The sequence below is a fragment of the Drosophila ananassae genome, chromosome 2R (genome assembly GCF_017639315.1).
Source record: "Drosophila ananassae strain 14024-0371.13 chromosome 2R, ASM1763931v2, whole genome shotgun sequence".
NCBI classification, from domain to species: Eukaryota; Metazoa; Arthropoda; class Insecta; order Diptera; family Drosophilidae; genus Drosophila; species Drosophila ananassae.
The window spans coordinates 19715455-19732487 of NC_057928.1; the positions used below are offsets into that span (position 1 = coordinate 19715455).

At 40.5% G+C, this 17033-nt stretch overlaps 1 protein-coding gene across 7 annotated transcripts in view; it reads left to right on the forward strand.

Annotated features, from left to right (window-relative positions):
• Positions 1–2011: 2011 nt before the first annotated feature.
• LOC6507034 (RNA-binding protein Musashi homolog Rbp6) overlaps positions 2012–17033 on the forward strand; it is a 168714-nt gene continuing 153692 nt past the window's right edge. Inside the window, exons 1-3 of one of the 7 annotated variants that reach the window (XM_044714410.1) lie at positions 2014–2384; positions 3901–4666; positions 16688–16728. In XM_044714410.1, coding sequence (XP_044570345.1) covers positions 4578–4666; positions 16688–16728 — 130 coding nt within the window. In that variant the 5' untranslated portion in view covers positions 2014–2384; positions 3901–4577. Of the gene's footprint in view, positions 4667–16687; positions 16729–17033 lie in introns of all 7 variants that reach the window. The other 6 variants (XM_014909555.3, XM_044714409.1, XM_044714411.1 and 3 more) reach the window with 6 other exon arrangements.

A 17033-nucleotide genomic window follows, 5' to 3' on the forward strand; every position in this document is an offset into this window, starting at 1 on the left:
ACCTTAATCGATTCGTGGATCGATTGTCCATAAATCTGTATCAAAATCTGGAAACAAAATATTTTTTAGATTTTTCATCAAAATTTCTGGTGGGCCCCCTTCGAAAATTAAGAAAAGTGCATGGAGCCACTATATGGCCCCCTGCGAGGGCTATATCTTTGGCAATAATCATCCGATGCTTGAGCGGAATACCTTAATCGATTCGTGGATCGATTGTCCATAAATCTGTATCAAAATCTGGAAACAAAATATTTTTTAGATTTTTCATCAAAATTTCTGGTGGGCCCCTTCGAAAATCAAGAAAAGTGCATGGAGCCACTATATGGCCCCCTGCGGCGGCTATACCTTTGGCAATAATCATCCGATTCTTGAGCGGAATACCTTAATCGATTCGTGGATCGATTCTCCATAAATCTGCATTAAAATCTGGAAACAAAATATTTTTTAGATTTTTCATCAAAATTTCTGGTGGGCCCCCTTCGAAAATCAAGAAAAGTGCATGGAGCCACTATATGGAAGCCCCCTGCGAAGGCTATATCTTTGGGAATAATCATCCGATTCTTGAGCGGAATACCTTAATCGATTCGTGGATCGATTCTCCATAAATCTGCATCAAAATCTGGGACAATATATTTTTTAGATTTTTCATCAAAATTTCTGGTGGGCCCCCTTCGAAAATCAAGAAAAGTGCATGGAGCCACTATATGGCCCCCTGTGGCGGCTATACCTTTGGCAATAATCATCCGATTCTTGAGCGGAATACCTTAATCGATTCGTGGATCGATTCTCCATAAATTTGCATTAAAATCTGGGAACGAAATATTTTTTAGATTTTTCATCAAAATTTCTGGTGGGCCCCCTTCGAAAATCAAGAAAAGTGCATGGAGCCACTATATGGCCCCCTGTGGCGGCTATACCTTTGGCAATAATCATCCGATTCTTGAGCGGAATACCTTAATCGATTCGTGGATCGATTCTCCATAAATCTGCATTAAAATCTGGGAACGAAATATTTTTTAGATTTTTCATCAAAATTTCTGGTGGGCCCCCTTCGAAAATCAAGAAAAGTGCATGGAGCCACTATATGGCCCCCTGGGGCGGCTATACCTTTGGCAATAATCATCCGATTCTTGAGCGGAATACCTTAATCGATTCGTGGATCGATTCTCCATAAATTTGCATTAAAATCTGGGAACGAAATATTTTTTAGATTTTTCATCAAAATTTCTGGTGGGCCCCCTTCGAAAATCAAGAAAAGTGCATGGAGCCACTATATGGCCCCCTGCGGCGGCTATACCTTTGGCAATAATCATCCGATTCTTGAGCGGAATACCTTAATCGATTCGTGGATCGATTCTCCATAAATTTGCATTAAAATCTGGGAACGAAATATTTTTTAGATTTTTCATCAAAATTTCTGGTGGGCCCCCTTCGAAAATCAAGAAAAGTGCATGGAGCCACTATATGGAGGCCCCCTGCGAAGGCTATATCTTTGGGAATAATCATCCGATTCTTGAGCGGAATACCTTAATCGATTCGTGGATCGATTCTTCATAAATCTGCATTAAAATCTGGGGACAAAATATTTTTTGGAAGTTTTGTAAAATTTGTTGGATGATCCCATTTAAAATGTATACAATTTTTAAAGAAAATTTCATTCACAGAGGTTTCAATACTTTTATTATGATAATATTCTTCAAATGCTTTTTACCCAGCTATATTTTTCGATTTCTTACAGTGTAAGCTTTCAAAGCTTTTCACATTTAAGAGAGCTGTTATCTCTTTGCCGGCCATTTCTCTTTAGCATTTCTCTCGCGGATTCTTCTGTGGCTGCCGCTTATCACTTATCAGCTGTGATGCTGCAACAAAAACAGTGCACATGCGCCCTGTGGAGCCGGCTCGCGTTAAATAGTGCAATTGCCGCAGTTGCTGCCGCTGCTGGCTGCGCTGTCGCCGCAAAGCTTTACTCGTGGGGCAACAACAACAATCGGCCTGAAGACTGCCGTCGTTTGGGGCCGCCGCTAGTTGTGTTTTGGGGCCTCACTTTTCGCTTCTCACTCGCTCTTTGTTGGTTGTCGCGTTCGTGTGCGCGCACTGCAAAAATAAATCGCCACCGCCTGCCGCCTGCATTATAATTGCAATTATATTCCACTCGAGTCGAGTCGAGTCGAGTCCCGATTTTTAGAGTAACCGAGAAGTGCGTGTAAAAACATTAAATAAACACAACAGGCGAAAAAAAAAAACAAAAATAAAAATTAAAAAAAACCAAAACAATACAACAGTTTGGGGCAATTGCATTTTGTTTACCTCGATGGCTGTGTGGAGTGCAATTTGACGATTATATAATAAAATAAAAATATCAAAAAAGGCAAATAAATAAAAGTGTGCGACATTTGATTTTAATTGAAAATAAATAAATAAAATACAAATACCAATACAACGTAATTCTCTTCCCTGTTTCCTTGAAAGTCTTAGAAACCGTTAGCTTTGGTAGATCGCTATTTAAAAAATGGCTGCCGGCCGGCAAAGCTATTGGAAGGATCAAGCCATTTTGTTTAAAATTGTTTTGGATTTCTAACAAAAGAAATATTTAATTTTTTAATTTTAATATTTCTTAATATTTATGTTAATATTTTATTTAATTAGTTTTGAGAAATAATAAATGTTTAATTCCAAAGAGCATCCTTGTTCTCCATAACTGTTCATACAAAATGGCTGCCGGCTGTTAACATAACGGGAACAAGTTCAATTTCGATTTTTTCGATTTCTACCGATCGGGAATGAGAGAGAAACAAATAGATTCTCCTCTCGGGGTGATCGTTGTTTTATTTTGGTTTATTTCGTACTGCTGCCAATTGTCGCAATTGTCGGGTCACGTGTTTGTTGCTGCCGCCAGTTAACTTCTGCTCTCGTTGTAACGGTGCATGTTCTCTACTGAGTTCATGTGTATGAGTGTGTGTGTGTGTGTCTTCTTGTACATATGTGTTTGTGAGTGTCTGTTTGTGAAAGCTTGCATGCTGCGCGTTATTATTGTTGTTTTTGTTTTTATTTTGTTGAGGGAGTCACTGCATGCAATGTTCTTCAATCCCTCCCCACCCCTTACCCCTTACGATTCTTGCCACCTCTCTGTCGTATCTGGTTGTTGTTTTTGTTGTTTTATTGTGGGTGTGGGAAAGATCAAGACGCGTATTAAACCCCAGAGAATGTAAAAAAAAAAATAAATAAATAAAAAATAGAATTTTTAGAGAAAGAGGCGAGGCAAATAATGGCAGTTCAGAGCCATAAAAATTGGTTGCTGCGTTTTGGTTTTAGGGTTTAAATAAAATTAAACAGATGTGGGTTCAAGCTCAGGTGTTTTCTCCACCTGATAATACCTGTTTTAAGTTAAATAAAATAAAATAAAATAACTCTAATCGGTTTTAAAGCTTGAAGATACTCTCCTCATTCTATTAAATCCATTTGATGACTCTTGACTCGTATAAAATGAGACAAAAAGCAGATCTCTTTCCGCATCCCAATAGTCGCTCAGCCGTCACTTGCCACCCCCTACCACCCCACCCCCTCATTATTTACCTGCTCATTCTTCTTTCCGACTTACCTCCACACCCTCACCCCCTGAGCACCTCAGCGCCGCGGCAGCCACCACCCAACCACCCATCCGTTGCACTTTTTTGCATTTTACGATTGTTCGTTGCGAATCATTGCATTTTACGGGGGGGAGTGGAGGTGGAGCGGCACTACGGGGGCGGCATAGCAGCTGTAAATGAGGAGGGGGAAGGAAAGCGCCAGCGGGGGAGAGAATTGCCTTTTCAAAGTTGGTTTCCCCTCGAAAAAAAAGTTGAAAATTGCAATTTAATTAATTTTTGACCAAATACAACAACTAAATCGAAAACAAACCAGATCTTTGCAGTAATATGTTGCCTTTAATTCAATTGAAAAACCAACAACAAAAGTTAACGCAACGTTTCTAAAACTAAACTACAAAAAATTATAAGTAATTTAAATTAAAAAAAAAAAAATTTTAAAAAAATCAACCAAAAGTGGCCTGCAAAACCAAGCAAATAAAACAACCAAGAAATGTGATTCAAAAGTGTGCAATGTAACCATAAAACGATTATTAGTAAAAAGTAAAAAAAAAATACAAAAACTCAACAGAAAGAAAGTGAAAAAAAGCCAGGAAGAGACCCAAAAGCCAAATGGAAATCAAGGAGCACCAGCAATCGAGCCAATCAAATAGCCTACTAGCTGCCAAAGTGGCCAATGATTAAGGGAACACTTTGTTAGCCATCTCGTAGAAGCAGCATCCCTGTCCACCCACCACATAGACACACACACACACACATAGACATCCCCACACACACACACACTCTCCCATACATACGTGCAACCACTAAAACCCACTTTGCCACTAAACCACTCGGCCACCTACCGCAACCTTCGATGCCCGGAAAGAAGGAGGCGTTGCAGCAACAATTATAGAAACAGAATAGCAGGACAGGCAGTTGGAGAGACAACAGGAGAGACCCAGAGACCCTTTCCAGAGTTCCTTGAAGAATCCTGGCCCAAAAGCCCCTAACATGGACATCAAGATTGAACAGCAGCAGCAGCAACAACAGCAAGTGGAGCTGGGACCCTGTTCCCCATCCGAGGTGCCCAATGATCCGGGGTAAGTTGGGGGTTATAAGAACTTTTTATAAAATATATAAATTATAAACTTTTAAATAAAATATATATTATTCTAATAAAAAACAATAAACTTCCATAAAACTCTCTTTTTAAACCTCTAAAAAAATATTAAAACTTTTCAAAGAGCATACAATCTTCGAAGTAAAAAACTTACCCAACATCAATTTATTTTTTTTCCGTATTTTGTTTGAGGTCGTGGACGTGGCATTAATTGTTTAAGTTTAAGTTTTTCATTATTGGAGAGCAGGGCAGTGGAGGAGGGGAATAGTAGTGGCTCTGTGTTAAGGCAGTTAGAGTTGTTGACAGAAAGTTTTTTTGTATGTCAACTGGGACCGGAACTGGTCAGGACTTAAGGCCTGGACGTCCCCGGCTGGGGATCCCAAGTCTGCGAAACTAATTAGAAAACAATTTGCCAAGGACATCAAAATTCAATTAAAGCCATTCGGCTTAGTGCTTTAGTGCAATGCAGTTACTGCACTCTGAGCACGATTCGGCTCGCTATAGTCCTTCCGGCTACAGATGATAATTATCAGACCGATTCCCCAGCGCCCATCATCAGCTCCTCATCCAACATTTATTACTTTATGCTACTAACGCATATTATATAGTATAATTGTGTGTCTGTGCTGCAGCACAAATGGGTTAAGTTGTGATTGCGGTGTCATATGCAGCAGATTAATTGCGAACTGCATTGCTGATAATTTGCATCAGTTTTTGGTTTAGTTTTGGGTGAGCGGGGAACAATTTTTACTGCATCGGAGGGCGGGTGATACTGTTGCAGTGCTACTGTCAGAAAGTCAGACAAACAAATGAGTGATTCAGTGATTGTCAGTCAAGTGGCCTGGCTCTGGTGGCACTGGTTCGAGGTGATGATGGAATTGGGGAATGGACTTTTGACGCAGCTCATAAAGTGTGCAAATTATGGAAATAGTCAGAGTGCCATTCGACGATTTGAATATATTATTTTTGGTTATTTTTTGACGATTTCTTCGGGCTTGTCTAGCTAGCTTTTATGAGAAGCATGGAGGAGAGTCTTATGGTGCTTGCTTAACTAGCTTTTATGAGAAGCGTGGAGAAGGGCCTTATGGTTCATACCTAACTATATCTTATGAGAAGCGTGTAGAAAAGCCCTACGATGCTTACTTAACTAGATCTTGTGAGAAGCGTTGAGGAGAGCCCTCTTTAGCATTTCTTTCCCTTCCTGTTAGTCAAATAGATATTATGAGATGCTCCCTGTCATTTTAATTAGACCCATACGACCCAGCCAGCCCAGAAATCACCTCTCTCTCGGCAGCTTCCCTTAAATCACAATTTGGAGATATAAAAGAAATGTAGAGGAGAGATAGGTAGAGCCATATGGCACGGACAGCCGTCGCAATCCATTGAACACGCAATGCCCATAAATTATGCAGTTCATGCATATACATACAATACATACTACCTCTTCCATCCACATGGATGTATAAATATATATCTATTATCGAAATACTGCAAATTGTATAACCCAAGTGAATTTCAGCACTTCACTTCTTCAGAAAGAGGAGGGGCTATGGGTCGACTCTACTCTAGGTGTCTATTTGCATTAGTTTGGCAAACTCGCAAAACTCGAAACTCGAAAACACACAAAAATAGGCTGGGCTCCCTCGAAATCCCTTGGCAGTTGGCTTGTGGCGGGAAAAGCGGAGGCTAACACCGGATAAAAGAAATGGATCACCTGCTGCTCGCTGAGCTCCGACGATGTTGGCAGGTGCAACAACTGCAACAGATAAATGCACTTGAAGAAAAATTTTTAATTTTTGAAGATAATAAGTCAAAGAATATAACACTTAAGCATAAGATTTCTAAGGAGAAATTACTAAAAGATTAGATCGCCTTAATATTATATGAATATTATTCAGAGATGATCTGAAATGATCTTTTTTTTTCCTTCTGCAATATGCAACATCAACTGCAACATCGAGTTGGGTAAAAGTTTTTGTGGCGATGCGAATGGGAAATGCAGCACCTAGTGAATGTTGAATGCATAAATCTTGAATTAATGTAAAATACCTTTTGATGACGCTGCCCAGATACAGATACAGATGCATCCGCATCTCAGACTGCATCTGTATCTGTATCTGTCTCTCTCCATTTCCATTTCCATTCCCATCCTGTATCTCTATCTCTATTTTCGTTGTGCAACTTGGCGAATATCGTTGAAAACATGCGAATACAATTCCATTCACAGTTTCGTTGACTGGCGCGGCGATCGCCACGGCTCAGTAATTTTGAACGCTACCGCCCCTCGACCCTCGGTAGCCCCGAGACCCTCTTTCTCAGCCAACACCCACCTCCCACTCTTTTTGGCAAGTTTTTTTTTTTTTTTTTTGAAATCTTTTTGAAGGGCCCCCATAGAAATTAAGGAAGATTTTTAGCTCGCTGCACCAGCCAAAGCACAAAATGGAAAAGTAAATAAACACAAAGGCAGAGGGAAAATGCAAATAAATAAAAACATTTGCGAAAAAATAAAAGAAAACTTTGAAATAACTAAATAAATGCCCTGCTATTAATACAATTCACTCTGCCAGTGTATTTTTAGTGCAAATGCAGCAAACATTGAGCGAGAGAGATCGGTTTTGGGATGTGATCGATCATCTTAATACCTTTCTGGGGAGATGTTGCTTTAAAAGATTAGAGATATAAGGCATAAGTGCTTTAAAATATTAGTAAGATATTCAAATTTTTACTATTTTTACTATTTTTAACCCCACTGTTTTAAGAATAGATAGGAAATTATAGATAGTAATTTATTTATGAAGATCTTAGCTAACTTGTTGGTTATTAATCTTTAGTTTGAAATTGCGAGTATTTAGTCTTATCTATGCACTTGTAAAGACTATAATTCCTTTAAACCTTAACAGAAATCAACAAGTGCAGGCTTCTGTGCTAATCTATCCATTACTACCCCTTCGTTCTGGCCAAGAATGCCCCACGTTGGCATCCCAGCCCGACAATTATCCATTAGAATTGACACGCGGGACTCAAAAACAAAAAAGAACAGAAGCCACCAAGAAATGCCTTTGGCAAAAACGTTCACAAGTCCAGGCCTCTGCGTCATTTAGAGTGCCCCCAAAAATTGTACATTGCATCGACAGCAGCAGCAGCAGCAGTAGCATCAGCAGCAACAGATGCAACTGCAACAGCATCCGAATCTGTTGGGTTGTCGTCAGTCGAATTGGGAATGCAATTGCACTCGCTGCTCTTTTCATAATTGTCGTTTTGTTTCTTGTCTCTTTGCGCTTGTAATTGCGGCTTTGTTACGTACCGTAAATTGATTCATTGTACGCCGTGTACGTCGAGAACACGGACTGACCCATTCCCATACCCCATAGCCATTGCCATTCCGCTGCCGATGCCGATTCCGATTCCCGCCCTCCAGTTTGTCTGAAATAATTGCTTTCAAATGATTTTGTGTCGTTGTGTGCGCACTTTCATATAGCCCATACTTTTGTTTGTTTGTCTGAAACGTAACGCAACATCCCAGATCCCGGGTCCATGGTCTATCTGGTCTCTCTGGTCCCTGGTCCCTGTCCGTATCCATGTCCCGGTTTTCAATCCGTGTTGTTGTGTCGCCTGTCCGGCCAATAAGCTTTCATTCTGTATGCATAATGAGGCCTGCGGCAATTTGACTTTAGGAGGGTCATTAGCTTAAAGTGCCAGCTTTGTTAGTTAGCCTAGGAAGTGTTCAGGAATTGGATTTGATTTTATTTTATAGGCCAACAAAATTAAATAGTAGATAAAGGATGGATAGGAGTATAAAATGAATACATATGACTTCTAAAAATTATTTAATAAATAAACAATAAAATCTGCATACCATCCTTTGTTTAATACAATATCCATTTCTATTGGAAGTGTTCATGAATTTGATTTTATATTATTATTTAATAATTGGCCCTTGTCTATCTGCCTCCTTAAAAATCACCATTTATCTCTATTAAATCAACAGTTGTTTGCTTCACGTTTTCCGTTCCAAACCAGAGTGCTTTAAAAATGTTAACAAATTACAAAATATGGCCTTTCGATGGGATTTAAATGGTTGTTTGCCAGTCAGATGTGTATTTGGCTTATGGTCGCAGAGCCCTCTGCATATGCGAATATGTAAATTGGCCTTTTTGTTCGCCGTCGAAGTTGCTATGGTATTCCAATTGGTTGGTAGGACATATCTATAAATATTTTATATCTACTATATATATACAATATAGAAGCAACTATCCACTTAAACCGCAAAGTATGGCAAAAACTTTTCTGCCGTTCTTCGATTGACATTATCAAAATTCAATTTACAATCTCCTTAGAGTCTGACACGCCGGGAAAGAAACTTTTCATTTGCTTTAGTTGCACTTTTAAGTAAACAGTTCGATTAAAATGGACTGGCAGTGGCAGAAGAAATGTGAGGAGGAGGAGGCTTTGTAGGATTGGGAAGAGTCTCGAGCACAATACTTGGCCTAAAAGAAAAATCTTACTCCGACTAAGTACTGAGAGTTGGGAGGAGCTGTACATATTTTCGCTTTTGAAATCAATGCAAGGCTAAGAAAGTTTTCCTTCTGCTAAATGCAGTCATAACTTTTGGCAACGGAATAAAAAGTAAACTCTTTTCGGTTAGGAAGTATAAGCCGCCATTAGAAAATGATGTTCGTGGGTGGGTGTAATAGGTATATACAGTGAGAGAAAATTACTAGACAGATCTAAGATATTTTTAAGATTATTTATGGTAGATGATTTAATAAAAATATTAAATTTGAGCCATTGAAGATATATATTTTTTAGTGATTTTTTGAGCTTGTAAATTTTATTTGTATTTTTTTTCCTGTGTAACAAACATTATATTGGTCGCCTTTATGTCGACCCCTGCCCAGCCCCTGCCCTCCCCCCTTTTAAAATGGGGCGTATGTTATGCAATATAAGACGATAAACGGGAGAAAGAAATGCAGAAAGAAAGAAAGTAGAACCAACTGGAACGGAGAAGGAAAGGCTGGGCAAAAGTTTTGCTATCTGTATCGCAGACGAGCCACAATGCATCCTTTGAACCGCAAAGTGCAGCGGGTTACGACCCTCCCTCCTCGCCCTCCTCGCCCTCGCGGTGTCTCCTCCTCATCACCCTCCTACACCCCCCCGCTCGTTTACTATTCATTATAAATTGCATGTACTGGTAATTGTGTTTGTGTTTGCAACGGCGGCAGTGGAATTGCTTTAAATGAGCCGAGCCGAACGAAGCGTATCCCAATTTAGGCTATGCCGCCTGTGCCTCTCCATTTTTTGACCCTTCTGACCCCCCCGGCCCGCCCATCGATGTTGATGACGCTGCCTCCAGACACACACACACACATTTATACTCATACACCCCCCCACCCGATCTCTCCCTCATATTTAGCTTTCCGCACGATTAAATCGATGCAACTGTAAAGTTCTTTTTCTATTACGCTTTTTCGTGCACATTCGCATTACGCACACCATCAAGTCCATATATTCGCACACTCGCAGGACACTTGAAGAAATTTATGAGTGTGATAGGGGCTTGCACCTGTGATTTTTATTGTTTTTTTGAGCTATTTGATTTATTTGATAGGTATGTTGCATATAAAGAAAATTTAATATTGTATTTAATAAATTTTGGAACCTATTATTTTCCCATATCTCTTGCCTGATTCTTTATCTTTTCATTCTGATTAATTTTTTTACGACTGTAGAGCAACCACATCTCCCATGGCTATCTCTCAGTGGGTGCTACATAAAACATTTGCCTCTGCTGGCCAACATTTTTAGCCGCCGTTGGCTGGCTTTGTCTGAGGCTCGCTTACCGCTTGCCACACCCCCTTTAGCCGGCTTCCTACACTCCCACCATCATATTTCTGCTCTGTTTTGCGTGTTCTTGCACTCCCATATGAAGGCCCCAGAGTCACCCACTATGGGATTGTAACCCCACACACTCACACACACACACACACTATAAAGTATCTGTATCTGGAGCTGTAGCTGTAGCTGTCGCTGGCGTAGCTGCCTCCGAATGTCTCAGACAATTGTCGGCAGCATATTTATGCTCGGCATAGCTTTTCACAACTCTGCAGCTCTAGTTTTCCAGCACAAGCTTACTAGCAGTATGCTCAGGTCTCTAAAAATTACACAGCGAGAAAATAAAATAAAAAAATTATTGTTTTCATTAATTTGTATGTTTTAATATTCAATTTAAACATCAATCAGCTTTTATATTCTTAAAATTAAAGCCTTAAAAGCATATATTAAGTATACGCCATGTATGAAGTTTGAAATAAATCATCTTTATAAAGAAATTTTTTAAATTTATGTTATTTATTTAAAAATTAATCACTTATACGCTATTTTGGTATAAAGATCATAAAATAATTTTTTTTTTCTTAAAACTAATCGGTTAAGAGCTGCTTAGAAAACAGAATAAACCGTACATATCAAGTATACGCCATGTTTGCCTTCTTAAACAACCTTATAGCAATACCTCCTGATATGATAATTAATCTTAACTTATTCTTAACTATAACAATTAAATAATATTAATTAAATAACCAAACTGACCCATATTTCCAACATGTATTTGTGGCAAGTGTGGGAATGCGGCTCGCTTAGAGCTCTTCGCTTCTTTCGATGCGTTTTAGTTTTCCGTTCCATGTCCAACGATTTCCGCCACTCCCCTTAATCCACCACCCCTTTGTGCACTCCCACCCAACGCCCACTCCTCCGATCTCTCCGAGTGAAAAGGTTGTAACCACGATGCAATGGCAGAGGCTCTCACCCTTCCACGCTTCTTATCCTTTTTGTTGCTGCCGATGTTGCTGCCGCATTTTGATGATGTTGTTGATAGCCGCACATGATAGTCATCAGGATGGGTATATGGCGCTATGTCTTCTGGCTGGAGCTTCTGTGGCCCGCCAGCTTTGCGGGAGTCAAATTGTCCAGAGGTTTTTGTGGACAGCCCTTCTGCCCCACTGCCCCCTGGGGCACTGGGGTCACCCGCTAAGGGGCAAATAATGAAATGTGCATTGGTTGGTAGCCTGGCTCTTAATAGCTCGGAAAAATCGTTTTATAAAAGGTTAAAACTATTATGGCATGAATGTGATGTCCTGACAAGGAAATTGTGTATGTGGCAGGTGTTTTTCGTTTTTATGAATTAAAGTATTAATGGGTTTCGGGATACTACAAGACTTTAAGGGGTTTTTGTATAAGAGTTTTAGGGTCAAGACAAGTTAATCTATATTCCTTATTTAGCTACCAAAAACTTTAATATTACTTAATTTAAAACATCTTATTGTGGCGCCCCACATTGTTGCATAATGCGGACTGTCCGCTTTCGAAAAAGCCACATCTCGGCACCTTTTGGATAGACTCTCAGCCCCGGCAAGTATGCGCCTCGGTTTGGTTGTGCATCTTCTCCCTGCATGCCCCTTTTGTTGGCCTCTCGACAGGCCCCCCGCCCCGCCCCGCCCCTCTCTCCGCTGCACATTGCATTCTGTGCATCCTGCCCCTTGCCCTATGCACCGCGTGTCCCGCTTTGTCGCTGCTCACATAATTTGTCATGTGAAAAATTACTAAAGTTACAAGATCTGCACTTTTATTTCCATGTAAGCGGCAAGTCCACGCAGTGGAGATGATGCTGATGTTAGTACAGAGAGAGAAAATGTGGGATGATAGTATAATTTATTAGTATAATAAATAGTAGAATTAGTAGAATTAATTCTCTAAAGTAGTATATATTTTAAATAAAATTTTAAAAATATTATTATGCTAATTTTCTTCTGTTATATGAGGGAAAGGGAAGTCTATGGGAGTTGTAAGCTAAACAAGAGGCCCTGGCTGAGGCATGCGTGTGGCAGTGGCAACATAGGGAGGCGTGGCACAGGGGGGAGGCTGATGAAAAGGGAGCCGGGGTAGCTGTTTTGCTATTTTTCTTTTATTTTTTTTCGTTACTATTTTGCACATTTTTTCTATTCAACAATGAAGCCACAATAGAAAACGTCAACTAGTGCACAGAGAGAAAAAAAGGCAAGACCAAGGGGATGAGCTGGGGGGCAGGAAGGCGGTGCTGGGGGAGGTGACCAAAGAAAGGCGGACAGAGATAGTATTATATGCAAATGTGCGGCAGAAGCGAGAGGGCGACACTTGATGTGCATACAAAGTCTGAACGGATTTTGAATGGCAAACAAGCGGCAAAGCGAACGGTGGCAGAGACAGCAACGGTGGCAGCAACCGAAGCAGCAGAGCCAGTGGCAGCAGCAGTAGCAGAGGCGGAGGTAGAAACAGAAGCAGTAGCTGCAACGGGCGCCAAACATAAAGCCCGGCCCAGGGTAAAGCCAAACCGAGCTATCCAAGCCGGGTCCGGGTACGGGTCCGGGAATGGGTCTGGGTTTTGGGTAAGGGTATGGGCTATAGATCTGGAACTGAACCCAGTTAGACGCTTGAAAAAATTATACAAATTTTAAAAGAAATTAGATATAAAAGAATAATTAAATTAAGAGATAAATATAATTACAATAATAGTTTAAAAATTAAATATAATATCATATGTATACCTTACAAGCTTAAACCCTTTGTTTCTCTGAACAATACAGCTCCTTAAACATCTCCTAGATCATCAATAATTTTCTTAAATCTTAAATCCCAAATATTAATATCCATTTTGTTCTTTAAACCTCTCTCTATATAATTTTTCCCAGTGCATAACTGGGACAGACCGTGAATGGGCGCTGACGACTTGCGCATGAATGGCCCAAGTGTGCCTGCTGCCTTGGGCCAGGGTGGGGACCTGATGGGAACGGCACGGAACATCATGGAAGGGGGTAAGGGTATGGTCTAGGAGGGAGGCCGGCGTCTATATAGAGAGCAAGCGGATAGACAGACGAAGGCCTATAGAAAAGTGACGTGCGCTTTACAATTATTTCGTAATGCAAGCAAATGTGACCGAGCCGCGAGGAAAGCGAGGGAAAAAGCCCCAATAGAAGCTCAGTACACTCAAAAAAGGGGGGCCTCTGATTGAATTGGGTTGGCTGTGATTGATTAATTTTTCAATTGAATAACAAATGAGTCATAAGAATGAGTTTCAGGCAAAAAGTCTGGCCAAGAATAATAAGAATCGAGAGCTTGTTTTCGAAATAATCATTAAATAGTTCCCCTCATTCCAGAGATTAATATTAATCTTAAGATAATCTTTAAATGTCTGCTCTATTTCTCAGAGTGCAGATTAGAGTTGCATCTTGAAGCGTAGAATGGTCGGCTTAGACAGTGGGTGACAAATGTCAGTCGGTGGTTGCACTACTAATCGGACATGTTGCGTTGACTTGTTTATGACTGCGAGCTTAGCACACCACACACCAAACCACCAAGCCACCAATCCACTCAACCACCCAACCACCCAACCACCCATCCACCCACTTTTAGAATGAATTGTCTGAGGGGGGGGGGGTGACTTGTGGGAAATCTGTAAATAGCTGCGAAAACTGTATAAGCCGAGAATCCGAAGCTATAGCCCAGGGATATGGGGATCTGGCTGGTAGACAAAGGCAAATGTCATCAAAGTTGGCACCCGCGGGAGAATGGCTGCTAGCTGCTGGGATAGGGCATTGGTGGGGTTTTTAAACTGCCGAGGGACACCATTGCGTATGCGTAATCTTGCCAGCAATTTGCTTCAATCTCGACTCTTTAAAGCGTTGACTTTGACACTTTTACGCACTAGAACCATTACCCCACAAATGGGTATTTTCCCATTTGACTTTTCTATTTATCTATTTTTGTCTAGTTTCTATTATTTTATTTTTTTTTTGCAATTACGCGTCACACAGCTGGACATTGAAATGCAAAATCCGACGAGCTTCGGCGCTCCGATGATTGCCAGTGTGGGACAAGGTCGCATTTATTCGGTGCACTTGCAATTGGCCAGAGGTGTGGAGCCCAGAGGGGCTCTAGGTTGGCCAGAGGGGGTTGGGGTTGTTGTCATGCTGCGACCGAAGGTTACCTGCAGTGCACCCCCACAAGCCCACAGGCAGAGACAATGTTGCAAGTGAAACGAATTCAAACATTTTTGGATCAGTCAGCGGTTGGGTTATCCTTCAATATAACAAGGGGGATTTGGAGAGGTGTTCTAAGGTGAGGATATTAAATATATTATTTCTTTCTTAAATCTAAAAAATCTTGGTTAGTATGTTAGTTGGTTTTTAAGAGAAATCCTTTTAATCTCCGTTTTTAAAATAATATTTTTGATGTTATCCTTCTTCTGATTGAAATCTCTCTTACCTCTAAAAAAAAGCTACCAATTGAAGAGTTTAAAGTACCAATTTTTTCACGATCTATCAGTTGTTTTTTAGGTTGTATCTATCTACTTTTCCATGAAGATTGATTATTTGCATAAGCTCTAAAAAAAAAAGAAGAAAAGAAGGCCTGAACTGAATCCGATTCGAGTGGAGAAGTCCCACCAGAAAATTCCAAACATTGATTAATGACAAATTGTTTGCCGACGTCTAACGTCCGAAAAAAGTTTTTGGGACTATTGCCCCTGTCTCTGCCTCTTGCCCCTGCCTCTTGCCACATCCCTTTGCTGTTTCCTGCCTTGTTGCAATACCGAGGCCTATTTTGCAACGAGCGGACGACCGGTGCAAGCTCTGGGCTAAAATGTTTGCAGTTCTGTTACTTTTTGCCTTACCTAGCCGCATTCCATCACTGCGAAAATTAATACCTATTTTAGTATTTAAATATTTAGTAATATTGGTAAAGGTCCCCCCCTTTTTCTCTTGGTGTTGCAAGTACGCCCCCGTAACCCGTAATGTCGCTTTTCCAGCTGTTGTTGTTGACGCTTCTTCCGTTCTTTGGTTTAGTTTTTCTTTTGGCTTACTTTAGTCTTTTGTGCCGATGCCGCTGTTGCATTTGTTGTTGTTGCACATTTTATTAACATTTTCATTTAGTTGCACTCCCCCCTCCCCCTCCCCCTTACCCCCTTGCCTCTCTTTTGCCAGTCTCCATTTGGGCCTTGTTTTATTCCGCTTTTCATTGCAATTTGTGTTTCTATGCATTTTTGTGTGTGTTTTACATTCGTTTTCGTGTCGCCAGCAACATAGCCTCCAACTGCATATTGCCACGCCCACTGCCCATTGCTGCCCCACCCCCACCCCACCCCTTCTTTAGGCCACTCTGTTGCGCTCTTTTTGCCAGTTTTGTTGAAGTTTTCATAATCATTGTCGTCGTCGTCGTCGTCGTCGCGCCGCCTACTTTCGGGCCTAGCCTTTTCTTTTCCATACGCTTTCCCCCGGGAAAGTCTGTTTCCACCAAGAAGTTCATAGAAGGGGTTACTTCCGAAGGGCTTACCGTGATTTTATCTCTTAATTTTCCTAATTCCTTTATAACTTCTTGACGGTTCTAGCGATTGTCACTTTTAATTCGTTTAAAATGTTTCTTAAATACAACTTTTGTGGCAAATACTTTAAAAAATCTACAATATACTTAGAGCTATACTGTCTTTTTTTGTATTTCTTCTATTGTATAAGCCATGGCTTGAAAAACTGGGAAAATGGGAATGAGTGGGTGAGATTTTCCAGGCTGAAAACAATGCCGGGAAAGCGGCTTATTTTCTATGATTTAAATAATGATGAAGACAACAGACAGCAGATAGCAGCAGACAGTAGATAGTAGACAGTAGACTGTAGAGGCATGCAACTGCATCTGCCACAGCTGATGATGATGATTAACGTAATGAGAGTTGCAATTATGAAGTCATTATGAGGATGATGAGTCAACTGGCTCGGACCTACGACAATGAAAGCCACCTTGGCTCTAACCAGAAAAAAGCAAAAAAACCTAAAAAGAGGAAGTGTCTGCTAGCTTGTTTGTTTGTTTGTCTTTTCGGCCAGGCCATAACATTTATCTAATTTTTTTTCTGCCTATACTACTATAGCCAATGCCTCATTTATCTTATATACTCTTATTTTTTACCTTTCGTCTTTTTCAGAAAAATGTTCATTGGCGGCCTCAGTTGGCAGACAAGTCCAGGTGAGTGGCTAAAAAACGAGTTAAGTGAAAATTAGTGGAGCTTTGCTAAAAATTGACGAGGGCCTCCTAAATGAGGTCAATTAGCGAGGGATTTAAATAGCACTCCTTGGCTAATAGATGGACAGGAAATACCATATATTTATTTTGTATATATGATAAATCACATGAAACCTATTTCTCAATGACTCTTGGTCTGTAACTCAATTTCTGAATTTGAATTGCCATACGAATTGATTTCAGTTTCAGCTTTCGATCGAAAACAATCGAACGCAGGCGGGGCTTTATTTAAATTGGAAATTGTAATT